Source organism: Mytilus edulis, chromosome 1, assembly GCF_963676685.1.
Source record: "Mytilus edulis chromosome 1, xbMytEdul2.2, whole genome shotgun sequence".
NCBI classification, from domain to species: domain Eukaryota; kingdom Metazoa; phylum Mollusca; class Bivalvia; order Mytilida; family Mytilidae; genus Mytilus; species Mytilus edulis.
The window spans coordinates 18,116,847-18,132,443 of NC_092344.1; the positions used below are offsets into that span (position 1 = coordinate 18,116,847).

The 15,597-nt window shown below is 32.1% G+C and overlaps 1 protein-coding gene across 2 annotated transcripts in view; it reads right to left on the reverse strand.

Moving 5' to 3' along the window:
* LOC139525472 (peroxidasin-like) overlaps positions 1 to 7,181 on the reverse strand; it is a 45,165-nt gene extending 37,984 nt beyond the window's left edge. Inside the window, exon 1 of one of the 2 annotated variants that reach the window (XM_071320842.1) lies at positions 6,902 to 7,181. In XM_071320842.1, coding sequence (XP_071176943.1) covers positions 6,902 to 7,071 — 170 coding nt within the window. In that variant the 5' untranslated portion in view covers positions 7,072 to 7,181. The remainder of the gene's footprint in view (positions 1 to 6,901) is intronic. The other variant, XM_071320831.1, reaches the window with a different exon arrangement.
* Positions 7,182 to 15,597: the final 8,416 nt, after the last annotated feature.

The window sequence follows — 15,597 nt, forward strand, 5'->3', positions numbered from 1 at the left end:
TTACATGCAAATTTTTGCTGATTTAAATTTATATTAAAAATATCTATTATCCACTGACTACTGGACTATTAAAAGAAACAGAATACTATTTCAATGAAAAACCGTATGTGAACAATATAACTTGAACAGTATAATTACTGACTTGTAACCATGAAGAATCTTGTTACAATCGCTAGTAATTTAATTGTCACTTTTCGTAACATCAAAAGACGGAGACATGGTTGGCTATTATGATGTCATCAAAGTAAAGCAATCATCCCCTACTCTCATTCTATCATTACATGTAAACCCATTATATGAAAATTATATACCTTTACTGCTTTTCAAGTGTAAAGTTTACCTATATGTAAGATAAGTGATTTTTGATCTGTTTGGGGGTTTCTACTCGAATTCACAGACAATATATGCTGGAGGATACAATAGTGCTGTGGCTAATATTGTTTGTTTTCTTAAACTAATGTTGTTTATTTACATAAAGTGACAGTATTGAACAACCAAATGATAGATTGATGGTGCAATTCTGCATGTGCATGTACATAATAACTCAATGGAGGAAAAAGGGCATTCACTTTAAAGGGTCCTACGTAAACTATTGCCATTTTATCATTGAATGACAATAGCTATCACATGTCGGTGAATAAAGTAATGTTGTCTATTTACATAAAATGACAGTATCGAACAACAAAAATTGATAGATTGATGGTCCTTTTTTTTGCATCTCTCTGCAATTCTGAATGTGCATATATACCCATGTACAAATTAACTCCATGGAGAAAAAAGGACATTCGCTGAAAGGGTCCATAATAAACTATTCCCATTTTATCATTGAGTGATTGCATGTCAGTGACTTAGGTTTATGTTATATTGTTGCTTTTTCTCAGAATGTCCTGCGCAAGATGGGAAACCTGCCATGGTGCACAGGCCATGAGCTTTCAGATGAAGATAACTGTATCCCTCATCTATAACCCAATATAGTAAGAACAAACAGAAGTGTGGATGAGTTGAGACACAGACATATCTATTGGTCAATCAGTTTGTGATGACCATAAGATCTCAAGAAGTTACTTTGAGTAGTTCTTCCTCATATCTCTGTTGAAAACTTCTTGTGTAAGGGGCACTGTGAAGGTGACTCCTGCTTATGGAGTCTGTATAGTGTGGTCTTGTGTAAGGGGCACTGTGAAGGTGACTCCTGCTTACGGAGTCTGTATAGTGTGGTCTTGTGTAAGGGGCACTGTGAAGGTGACTCCTGCTTATGGAGTCTGTATAGTGTGGTCTTGTGTAAGGGGCACTGTGAAGGTGACTCCTGCTTATGGAGTCTGTATAGTGTGGTCTTGTGTAAGGGGCACTGTGAAGGTGACCCCTGCTTATGGAGTCTGTATAGTGCCATAGGAAATAGGAAATGACAAGGTTTTCACTGAACTGTGAATAAAACATAAAAGTACAACTTTAAAGACAAATTTATAGATAAATGAGAAAAAAATTTAAACAAATATGATTGCCATATTCTTGTGAAAATCAGAAACAAAATACCTCATCCTTATCATGATAAACTACTTCAATGCCTTTTATAGCACATTTTTTTATGGTGACACACAAGACAAGTAAGAATTGCCATGTTTATTTGTCCTTATTTTTTTTTATATCTAAAATGATCTTCATCTGATAAATGAGATCTTTACAATAGGTCTGTGAATGAAGGTTGTCATCTAATATTAATGTTCAACTTTATAAAAAAAGCGCACTTTGTTCCTTAGGAGAAAGGAAGATCATCTTTAAATATTTACAAACAATGTTTATATTATGTCATGAATCAGAAACTATGAATAACATCATTATTTATCATTAAAATCACTTTTAATATTAACATCATGAATGTATATATTTAGTCCAACGTATGATAAATTATTGAAATCTAATCTTTATAATATGTCAACTTTTTTTCTCCTGTCAGGTTGTAAAACTGTATCGGCATGTCATGCTTAGGGTGTATTCATGCTGCATTTAATATTTAAAGTGATTCAAAGCAGCTTACAAATTGTATGAGCCCTTGCTGTGTGCTGTTATATTCTGACCTTAAGTTTAATTATACACCTGTATAGCCATCAACTAAATCCTCTTAGTTTTTTTGTATGCCACATTAATGAGAAAATGACATTGCTATATACATCACCCCTAAATCTGACAGAAAAAGACAGTCTATCTGGATTAAAATGTCTATAACCTTTTTTATTCTAATGTAAAATGTTGCCACTTTGTAATTATTTTAGGAAGAATTAATAATGTAAGACTTATCTGTGAATGATTGAGCCAAATATGTGAGCCAAATATGTGTGTGAATCATTTGCTTTTCTTAAGGGCGCACTACGTTTGCGCGCATTTGGGGATTAAAATCTTTTATGTTTGCGCGCAGCTTTTGATTACATTTGCGCGCATTTATCTTACAGGTAAACTCAGGTAAAAAAGGGTACATAATGAAATATAAATAATACAAAAATTCATTAACTTTGAAAATATATTGTAATCATATATTGTTCATATTGTATTCTAAGACAAAATATAAAGTGTGCATGGTAAATTCTGTTATAACTAAAGGCATATATGTAACATCTTTGCAATTTTTCAGGGTGAACAAGTACCCCGAATAGTGATCTCTTTAAAATTCTAAATAATCTAAGTTAGTTTGTAAAGTTTTGTCAAGGCACGAACATTTGAGGATGTTTTTATTATAGCAAATCGGAGGTAAAATCATTAGTATATGATGAGTATATATTAAACTTTCCGGATTGATAGAATATAATGCAACCGACTTATCCTGCTTGTATCCAACTTCTACCTCCTTGTAGGTGAGTAGGTCACTTAGACTAACGGAAAGGGTACTTTTACTTAAAAATAATTGAATAAATTTATAGATAAATAAGTGTTATTGCCTAAGCTTACCTGAGTTTACCTGTCAAATAAATGCGCGCAATTGTAATGAAAAGCTGCGCGCAAACGTAATGATTTTTGCGCGCAAATGTAATGGTAATGCGCGCAAACGTAATGCACCGTTTCTTAATACTTCACACTTCAACATACAATTCACCTGATTTGTAGAAAATGTTCAGTAAATCCTAGTTATCTCCCATGAATAAAGGACATGTGTGCAAGATTATCTCCCCTGTTATAGACTGAATCAGTTTCTTTGAGGTTCAGGAGTTAAAATATAATCAGACATACTTACTGAAGTTATGCATCAGTTGTACAAGTCATGCACATCATAAATTTTGTTCATTTATTTATAAAAACTCATATCTTTTTAAGTATACATTTTTTGTAGTTTTGATAAAATGTAGCTTTGATATTTAAATAATTAGATAAGTTTTTTTAGAGCACACTTTGTAACTCCTTGACACATGAACTTTTAATATAAATAAATTGACTTTGAGTTATATAATGATTTCAAGTCATATCGAAATATAAAGATTAATTTCAAACTACTATCAACCTGAGACCAAAGGACAAGAATGTAAACAAATTTATACATAGGTCTCCATGATATGCATATCACCTTCAATAATGAGTAAAACCCACATTGTACATATAAAGCAATAAAAGACATGACAAAATGTGAACCAATTCAAAAGGAAAAATTTAAACCAACAACCTGATTTACACTATATATATGCTAATTACAACAAATGAAAAATAATAAATATATATAACTATGACAGACAGCAACCAATGACTACCAAAAAAATCACAGGGTTCTTGACAAATCACAGAATGTGGCAGAGTTAAATATGATTGTTAGTTTTTAACCCTCCCCTAACCTGGGACATTAGTGTAAAAGTACTAAATATACCCTAGATGTAAATTAAGAATATAATATAAAAGAAACGTCTAATTACAAAATAATTGTCCATCAAAGAATTAAATAATTTTGCTTTGAATTAGTAGATGTTTGTAAAACTCCATAGTGATTTCTTTTGTCTGTTTTGAATCAGTTTTGTATATGCAAGGAGTCTCTCATTGCGTTAATTCAGAAAAAAAACCTTGAAAAAAAACATGAAATAGATAATACTGGAATAAGGTACTCAATGATCAATTGCTTGCTTAGCAACACTTTAAACTTAATTATCTATCCACCTGACACAGATCATATAACCCGCTATTCTCGTCCATATGAAATAGATAGTTTAATTTGACCTGACTTTTTTAATTTTATTTCATTCATTCTGACCCCATAAAATGATTATTTGCCTGTTTGTTGTTTGAAATGCAGACAGTACATGCAATAAGCTGCATCTAACTGTTTTCTTTTTTTCAGCATAAAACCATAGAAATGAAATAGAACTCTAACAATGTCTAACAAAATCATCATTACTATTTATCAACAATTAGAATAAACTTGAGATGTCATTTAAGAATTGAATGCTTCTTTTTGTAACTTCATTGGGGTGTAAAAGCGTTGACCGAAGTACATTTTGTATGAAGCGAGGAAGCATTCAATACTTATAATTACATTTTTTTAACAATGATCATGAAAACACGAATTTTTTTATTGTTTTATTTATTTCACCTGTGCATTTTATTGTGGACCACGTGTTATCATGAATGAAAAGTTTTATTGAGCAATGCAATTGCTTAGGAATAACATGTGATATGCAGTTAGCCAATTAGAATAAAGTATCATAATGAAACATACATCTAATGTAATTATAAGTACATATGTTCTAAAATCCCTAATAAAATTATGACACAAATTCATAAATAATAGCAACAAAAAACCCAGTGTGGTTACTAAATTCCCACAATGCTAAAATAGAATCTATTTTACCATGTTTCCAAATTACTTAAATGAGGTAAGCGCCAGAAATACTTGGTAGTTGGCATCAGATTTAACAGTCATGCACATTATAATCGTGTTGATATATTTATAAAAACAAATATCTTATTGATGATACAATAACAAACCTTTGCTAAGCTATAATGTGCATGATGAATTTGTAACTTCTTTGTCTGAGGTATTGTTTCAGCATACATTAACTTTCATATGTATGTATTATGATGTTTAAGAGGTTTTTATTTTTTGCAATGAAAATCCGTGTGTATTTCTATTCAATTAAGAATTTATAAACAAATTTGAAGGTTTACTAATTGGACATACATTTTTGTAAATGCAACCTTAAAACTCTGACCCCTTATAATGATGTATTATATGTTAAAGTTTAACCAATGGTTTATTAGGGAGCTACCACCATTTGATTTTTAGAGGGGGCTAGGATGAAATTTGAAAAATATAGGCAGGACAGGAGTGTTAAGTAAAAAAAAAAGGCAGGATAAAACACTTGCAAAAAAAAAAAGTCAGGACGACAATTTAGGAAAAAAAAAAAAGGCAGGACCGAACAGAGGGAAAAATAAAAAGGCAGGACAGAGATTACAGCTAAAAAATAGTGCAGGACAAAATTTTTCATCCTAGCCCCCCATAAAAATCAAATGGTTGCTCCCTAAGAGTAAAATTATTTTGGAAAATGTTTATGACATTGACAGATATGAAGCTCACTATATAACCCTTTGGGCAAGGTGAGCTTTAAATGGAATATTTTTCAATTCCACACATTTTACTATTGTAATGTTATTGTGGGAGTCTTTCATCAAGAATGTTAAGTTTCCTGTAACCTCACTAACAAAGTATTTACATCTATTCAAAACCTTCAGGTGCAAAATAACTAATATTTAAATAGCTGTGAATGTTTGATTGTATAATAGCATGTCTGTATCTGACATGATCATTGAACTCATTAATAAACATTTTATGTACAAACCTCACTCAATACACACTTTCATATTTTTGTCAAATTTCAAACAAAGAAAGTTCATGTACTAAAGAATGTTAACACCTAACTTGACTGCATACACTTTCATTTTTAATAATTTCTTTGTGCTTAAAAGGGATCATAACCTTTGTTGAAATAATAGGTGTAATAACCTTGCTATAGGTACTTGACCAATTAATCAACTTGACCTGCAGGTACTTTTAATTGACCTTTCAAAATCTTCAAAATTAATAATAATTTAACGAAAAGTTGAATGAAAAAGGTTAAAAATTTTGAAATAAAATTCACATAGTCTCTACATGATCAGTTTACTCTGACCTTAAACATATTTATATCAAGTAAAGACGAAAGGGCCTAAGGTGATAAGGAGGTGTCTAATAATGAAACCCCTACTGTTTGTAAAACACCTTGATAAACGATGTCCAGTCATACAAGAGATTAAACTGGTCAAATAACACAAGTTTCTTTTATTAAAAATTATTATAAATTCATGGCACATTGAAAAATGGCTGAGCTTCTGTCTTTCTCTTGATTTGAAAGATGAACCACAATGATTAAATTTTCCAGTCTAGGACAAAATTTCTTTTCATCAAACTTTGTATATCTACAATGTAATCTAGGAAATGGTATTTAACTTTAACATTCAAATTAAATTAAGATAATGTTCCCATACTTTAAATTTCCAACCCATCATCGCAAGTAATTGGCAAGGAGAAAAGTAAACAATTTAAGATTAATAAAAGATTAAGTATCTAAAATCAACAGCTACAACAGTTTATTATCTTTATAATGTCAGAGATACATCTGCAAAAGTCAGGTCTCTTTCATAGCAAATGTTTTAACAACTAGTCTCAAATAATGAATTGATTTTTCTTATCTAATGAAGGGGTAAATTATGTATATCTGCACATATACTCTACATTATTTCAACTTTGTAACTAAAGTACTAATTTTAAGCTAATTTTCAAACTTTCTGATACAGGTATATTTGCTTTACAGGGTGGAAAGTCATTTAATAATTTGGTATATTCATTTATGAATAGTTTAAAAGTAAACAAAATAGTTGTAAAAGTTTAAATACTCACAACACCGTTGTATCCTTAGGAATTTGTGATGGAACTGCATCCAGCTGAGCAAACATGCATCTAACGGTAGATCTAAAACAAACACATTTGTGAGGACAGTCACTTTGTTGTAAATCAACACACATAAAACAAGTTAAGAAAATTATCACATTTGTTAGGTACGTCGACATAGTAGCTAGTATTTATTTTCCTGTGTTTGTACCAAAATACAGGTGAGGTAATGTTGACATTAACTTGGTGCACGTTGTGTTACCTCTCACAAACACAGTGCGTTACATCCACAGTAAAATAGTTCGTAACGTTTTGGTTGAATAGTTCAATGAAAAAGGAAATGTATTAATAGCTACAGTAAGATCCCTGTTCACATACTATCACTAAGTAAACAGACGCTTCTTCAAATACATCTGGGGATTTTTATCACATTTGTGTAGGGATTTCACTATGTTTCCGAAGTAAATATTTGCGGTAATTATGAATTACAACACCGTGTAATATTATTTATTGTTAATTGATATTTATTGTTATATTAAAATGTTTAAATAAACATTAATGAACTCGTACTATCTTAAATAGTTGTGTCTTGGATTTACACTACAATAAATGACAGCATACACTGGCCCCTGAACTAAGCAGAAAACGGACAGGAGTTGGTCGGTCATCTCGATTTCGCGTCAGCCGTACGTATTTCTATATAAATACAAAAACATTATTTGGTCTCTGGTGGTAAGTTGTCTAATTGGAAATAATTCCAAACCACATTATTTTATTACGCCGCACATATCAATTAGTGGCGAATCCATTAGAACCCCTCCCCCTTTTTTTAGGACGATAAATGCATTTGAATGTGGGCATGTAGTTGGACCCCTCATTTTGTCCTGTGTTAGGAACCCCCTTTTAAAAATGGCTGGATCCGCCCCTGATCAATACATACAAATCACACGCAATATGAAATAGCACTACCAGAACTCTTGAAGCATATCGGCCGGATGCATATTGGTGTAAGAAGCTTTATAAATTGTGACTTGGATGGAGAGTTGCCTCATTAGCACTCATACCACATCTTCCTATATATATATTAGCTAAGAGCATGTATTGTACAAAAGCAAAAAATAAAACAGTTTTCACAAACAACATAAGAAAAGGAGTATGTCAAAAAAAGGCATCCGTGTTGAAGGCCGTACTTTAACCTATAATGGTTTACTTTTTAAATTGTTATTTGTATGGAGAGTTGTCTCATTGGCACTCACACCACATCTTCCTATATCTATCGATAGTCTATTAAAATGCGATCAGGTTATAGACTTTGATCAGAACTGAAAATATTGATGCGTCCATCTTCATAGACCAAAACATGAATTTTGAAATATCCGGTCTTCCTACATATACAATGTCTGTTGCCCCAGCAGACGAAACACCAAGCAACATCATTTTTGTAGGCAAATAACAATATATAAACAGTTTGATCAATGAATTCGTTATGAAAAATGAATTCATATTTAAACTTAAAGTTTTCTATAACTGGCATCATCGAATACCTCAATGAATTTTAATGATAACATATATATGTTATGTTTGGAAGACGTGTTTTCTACAGACAGTCGACATTCCAATGGCTATAGAATTGCCTTCTTTACTCGTATGAACTGAGACTGGTATATGTTACTATTGGAACAGGATCTGCTTACCTTACCGAGAATCCCATTTCATCCCCGTTGTTTTTAGGGGGATTGTGTGTTGTTCAACCGTAAGTTTTATGTGTATTTTTTAGTTATGTTTGGCTTTTCGCCATGATCTGTTGTTTTTTGTCGTCGATAAGCTGCTCTTGAAATATAACGATTTTGTTGTCAGCTGCAATGTCAGGTCGTTTATCATAAAATTCAAAATTCAAAACATTATATATCAAGGAAGTTACAGTGTCATATAGGTGTTCACTTCACAAAAAGTCCTGGCACTTTCAAGTTGTTCTCTGGTTCATAATTGTCCCATCATACCATTCTCCTTATTCTAATATAAACAATGAGAATATTAAAGTAAAAAAGCAACCTTCAAACGTCAGTTCTGAGACAACAAGGTATGAGTTTAGTTACATAAATACTAAAACTACAGGCCGTTCAATTTTCGGAACGTATAAATTGTATGAACAAGTCTTATTGGACTCGAGCGTCACTGGTGAGTCTTTTGTAGACGAAACGCGCGTCTGTCGTAAATATACACAATTTAATTTTACCATTATGCGGCACTAAGGATTTACTATGTCTTTCTCTACGGGTTATGAGAACATCTACAGTTCACTTGGTCTTGTATATTAGCAAATCTATATTTTTGAGTAAACAATGGCCCTGATCAACAACAAAGAATTTTAAAACAACAAACTGAAAAAAATCAACGACCAGATTTTAACCTATACTATTAATGGAAAAACATATTTGCTTCCTTGTATGTTTCCCCTTTCAGAGGATTTGCAGGCTTCAGTCCCAATTTTGAGTCGGAGTTCGTGTTGCTATAGGTCTTTCTATATGACTTGTTTTATGGCCTGACTTGTTTGTCTTTTCTGTCTGTTAGAATGCTGCTAAAGAGAAATGGAAATCACTAAATAGAACAGCTGGAATTGTCTGTTCTCCTCTTCTGTCGCAAAGTTAAATTTTCAATCGATCCTCAATCGTCTGACATTGTCTATATCCAGAAGACATGAACGATACTTATCTCTATAATCGGTACATGCAATAAACAGTCGACAACACTGACGAGTAGCTGCCAGTGGTTAACGGTGTGTGTGTGTGTGTTGGAGGGGGGGGGGTTCTTGCATCTTGCACGGTCACCAAATTTTTAATTATCATATTCGAAAATACCATCTTTTTAGCGTAGCGTGAAGGTTAAAGGTTTTGTTGGAACATGCCTTGTATGAATAGTGGAGCATGCTGATAGGATGAGAAGCAGAGTTGGTTCCAATAGGAATGGCGATTAATTAATCTATTAAACTTGAAAACATTAGGATTTATAAGCCCTTTTCAGGTTGTATCAAACAGTATGGATCACTTCTTCTTTTAAGACATGACAAATGTCTTTCCTGAAGTTTAAAGGTTGGTTGGCTTGCTTGTCTTGTTGTATACATGTTTGTTAAAGCATGGTACTTAAGATTGGCACCTGCAATCAATAGAAGGGCGCGGCTTTAGCATGTATTTGTTAGTAAGCAATGCATACAAGTTGGAACCCCTTCTATTGATCTTAATTACGATGCTTGAGCAAGTATTTATACAACCAAAGCAAGCATACAAATAAAACCTTTTAAAAACAAGCATTAGGAAAACAACTCTAAAAGATCTAATAAATTTCAGATTTGAAATATTTTTAAAAAGTAAAATCACAAAAATACTGAACTCCGAGGAAAATTCGAAACAGAAAGTCCCTAATCAAATGCCAAAATCTTTCTTTCATAACCTATTTTACATTCTCAGCATCTGAGAATCCCACAAAAAACACATAAAAGTACCTTATACTGTAATTGTTAAACAGATTGAAAGACTTGTTGACTGTTAGCAAAGTTATTTCCTTGAAGCTAAAACGTAAATTGGAATAGGCATACACTGCTATGTAAACCTCTGAATCAGATTCCAATGGGGAATATTTGATTACTGTCAACCCTCATTCCATGATGTTTGCCCACACACAACAAGATTTACAAATAATAGGGATAATATTATACTGTAGTTATACCATGTAATTTTAATGTTTTGATGTTTCAATTGAGGTCGATATTGGTAATTAACATAGAAAGGAGGGATGTTGTTTAATCACTATCCGGTGGTTAAGGACGTCTTGAAGGTTAAGAACAAATATTCCAGGACCAACAGGTACAAATGTGCATATTAGTGAATGGACAACTGATTGATTTTTTTGTTATTACGGAGTCAAAGATTAATGTCAACAACCATCATTAGACTGAAATTTGGGCCATCCGCAGTTTCAAAATTTTTGTTTGGTATTTATTGAACAATCCAATCATTACAAACACAAGTTTAAGAGTGTCCCTTGGAAAGACCACTATTGATATTGATGTCACAAGGTCAAATGTTAAGGTCACAGTCTAAAATGTTAACAATATGGTCTCAGATGATACATTTTGATCCAACTTTCTAACCTTCTACAAAACTAGCTTCTGGAAAGAACATGACCTCTATTAATTTTTGGGTCATGTTGAAGAGAAGCAAAAGAAACCAAAGGTCAAAATGTCATGCCAAAACTATCTTTACATAGACTGGAAATATTCAAATAAGACCAACCAGATGCTCCGCAGGGCGTAGCTTTATACGACCGCAGAGGTTGAACCCTGAATGGTTGGGGCAAGTATGGACACAACATTCAAGCTGGATTCAGCTCTAAATTTGGATTGTGATTAAATAGTTGACACAGCATAGGTTTCTGACACAGAATGAATGTGTTCTAATGAACTTAAAATTTTTGTTTTCTCTTAGAGCAATTCACTATGCTGTTGAATATTAATCCTCTCAAAAAAATGTTTGAAGAAATTTTCTTTTTTATTTATGAAATTTCAAATGAGAAAAATTGAACCCAATTTTTTTTATCACATCCCACTTTCCCTTATTCCAAAACTAATCTCAATTAAAATTTCTAATGGAGTTTGCAACAATAACTACTCATTTAAATACATCATAAAATATTAAGATGTAAAAAAACTGCTTGTTATCACTGAATGGTAAAGATTATTTTAATTTATCAGTTGGTAGTAAAAAGTGAATATACATTGTATATTGTATATAACAAAGATTTAAGTTGATTCTGGACAAAGAAAGATAACTCCAATTAAAAAAATCTTGCTATTGCACAGTATTTTGCAATTAGATATTTCTTGCTTACTATTCTGGACAAAGAAAGATAACTCTAATTAATTTTTTTTTTGCTATTTCACAATATTGTGCAATTAGATATTTCTTGCCATTGCGCAATACTGTGCAATTGAAAAGACTTGCTATTGCACAATACTTAATATAATAATTTTAGATCCTGATTTGGACCAACTTGAAAACTGGGACCATAATAAAAAATCTAAGTACATTTTTGAATTCAGCATATCAAAGAACCCCAAGATTTCAATTTTTGTTAAAATCAGACTAAGTTTAATTTTGGACCCTTTGGACTTTAGTGTAGACCAATTTGAAAACAGGACCAAAAATGAAGAATCTACATACACAGTTAGATTTGTTATATCAAAGAACCCCATTTATTCAATTTTTGATGAAATCAAACAAAGTTTAATTTTGGACCCCGATTTGGACCAACTTGAAAACTGGGCCAATAATCAAGAATCTAAGTACATTTTTAGATTCAGCATATCAAAGAACCTAACTGATTCATTTTTTGTCAAAATCAAACTAAGTTTAATTTTGGACCCTTTGGACCTTAATGTAGACCAATTTGAAAACGGGACCAAAAGTTAAGAATCTACATACACAGTCATGACAGTTAGATTCGGCATATCAAAGAACCCCAATTATTCAACTTTGATGAAATCAAACAAAGTTTAATTTTGGACCCTTTAGGCCCCTTATTCTGTTGGGACCAAAACTCCCAAAATCAATACCAACCTTCCTTTTATGGTCATAAACCTTGTGTTTAAATTTCATAGATTTCTATTTACTTATACTAACGTTATGGTGCGAAAACCAAGAAAAATGCTTATTTGGGTCCCTTTTTGGCCCCTAATTCCTAAACTGTTGGGACCTAAACTCCCAAAATCAATACCAACCTTCCTTTTGTAGTCATTAACATTGTGTTTAAATTTCATTGATTTCTATTTACTTAAACTAAAGTTATTGTGCGAAAACCAAGAATAATGCTTATTTGGGCCCTTTTTTGGCCCCTAATTCCTAAACTGTTGAAACCAAAACTCCCAAAATCAATCCCAACCATTCTTTTGTGGTCATAAACCTTGTGTCAAAATTTCATAGATTTCTATTAACTTAAACTAAAGTTATAGTGCGAAAACCAAGAAAATGCTTATTTGGGCCCTTTTTGGCCCCTAATTCCTAAAATGTTGGGACCAAAACTCCCAAAATCAATACCAACCTTCCTTTTGTGGTCATAAACCTTGTGTTAAAATTTCATAGATTTCCATTCACTTTTACTAAAGTTAGAGTGCCAAAACTAAAAGTAATGGACGACGACGACGACGCAGACGACGACGACGACGCAGATGACGACGCCAACGTGATAGCAATATACGACGAAAAATTTTTCAAATTTTGCGGTCGTATAAAAATTGGATCTTTGGAAATCTTTGGTAGAATATGTGCCTTGGTTTATAAATGACTCTTATCCATGTCACTTGGTCAAAAGTCAAGGTGTCAGGAACATTAGAGACTGACATTATGACAAACTATGGGATTTCCATCTTTTAACATGCATTGTCAGATTTTATTTAGTTTTCATTCGAGACTCATTTTATGTACTGTGGATTAATTTATTTCTATGCCTATGGGCATCAATTTTCGTGGATATTATATTTCTTGGTTGGGACTGGACTATTAGGAATAGTCCCAGATTTGGATCTGGTCTGAATACCTGATTGTAGAAAACTTTGTATTTCGATGAACATTGAAAATGTGTGGTTCATCTGTATCCTTCACCTGTATCCACTATAAAAGTTGTGTAACTCACTGTGTGAACATATCTGAATCTTTGGATATCTTAGCAGCTTTTCCAGATGGCAATTATCATCAGCATCCGCAATGAAAGAAGCTTATATTATGGAAAGTATTGAGTCTGAAAACTACTTACTTTCTTGATGTTTTTATGCATATTGGATAAGCACACCTCATTTTGTGCACACATTTAGGTGTTGGTAGATTTGACGGACGGTTAAACCTGGGAACAGTCAATATATATGTTCCTGGTTAAACTTAAGTCTAAATCAAAGTGCTTAGAAGCACTGAATGGTAAAGATTGCTTAAATGTATCAGCAGTAGTATAAAGCATTGGTTTTAGGTGGTTCAACTACAATTCTGAACAATGGAAGATAGCTCCAACTTTTAAAGATGACTTCAACAATGACATCATTGATATTTTTATAACAGATCTTTGATCATCTTCCTACACTTTGCAAAAGTTATGTTTTTTTCTTAAAACATGTAACATCATTTTGTAATTTAAATATCTGAGAACATATTTCACAATTAAATTTCTGTAAATGTTTATGCATGGGATGAAGAGTGTTATGATCATTGCACTTTATTTTGTGTTTCTCAAAAGTAGTGATAAACCTTGGAATATTTAGATATCAAGTCAGTACCATAGGGTTTTGAATGCATTTCATGCAATCTTTACCCAAAAATTCAAATTTTTGATGGAAGGTATATACACATCTTGTTAATTCAACTCCTCCTGCTGGTTTAAAACCTGTTGGCATACATTATGGTAACTTTTGTTTGTTTTTGTTTACAGTACATATTTGATTTCGCTAACAGTTCAAAAAAGATGCCCATTGTTTCATTAAATTATCATAATTGAAAACTGTAATTTTGTGTCTTTGAATCATAGTTATCATATCAATATCTGTGGTTTTCATCTCCATACTTTAGTCCACAATGTGGTCATTTGTTACACTTAACACTAAACAATGTCCGTCAATATACTTGAAGAAAGTAACTTTTCTTTTATGGAAAACAATAAAATGTCACAACATGAAATAAACAGCTGCGCCATGAGCGCATGATACGCCCGACGTCTTATGTGGAAGTCTTATGCAATAATCATAAATAGTTTATGAGAAAGTTTTAAGCAATAACCATATATTGTTTTAGAGACACGGCGGGATATGTGAAATCCCCCACCCTGTTTTTTTTTTTACAAAAGCTAAATATTACCAAAATAAAATTTTGAATCAAAACCAAAAAGTATACAGATCTTTAGATTAATATATCAAAGAAGTGTGTAAAGTTTTAAGCAATAATCATAACTTATTTTTGAGATACGGCGCGACATGTAAAAAACCCTCCCCTGTTTTACAAAATACTCAATAACTCAAAAATAAAATTTTGAATAATCACCAAAAAGTATACAGATCTTTAGATTAATAGAACAAAGAAGTGTGTAAAGTTTTAAGCAATAATCACAAATCGTTTTTGAGATACAGCACAACATGTAAAAAAAAAACCTCCCCCTTTTTTTACAAAATACTAATAACTCAAAAATGAAATTTTGAATCATCACCAAAAAGTATACAGATATTGAGATTAATATAACAAAGACATGTGTAAAGTTTTAAGCAATAATCATAAATAGTTTTTGAGATATGGCGCGACATGTAAAAAAAACCTCCCCCTTTTTTACAAAATACTCAATAACTCAAAAATGAAATTTTGAATCATCACCAAAAAGTATACAGATATTGAGATTAATATAACTAAGAAGTGTTTAAAGTTTTAAGTCATAATCAAGAATCGTTTTTGAGATACAGTGCGACATGTGAAAAAAACACACCCCTGTTTTAGTTATAAAGTGCCGTAACTCAAAAAGTTTAAATCTTATTTTCACCAAAAAGTATACAGATCATTTGACCATCATAAGAAACAACTATATTAAGTTTCATGAAATTTGGATAAGTCATTCTCAAGTTACGGTGCGACATGTTTACGCCGGACAGACGGACAGACAGACAGACGGACGGACACCGGACATTT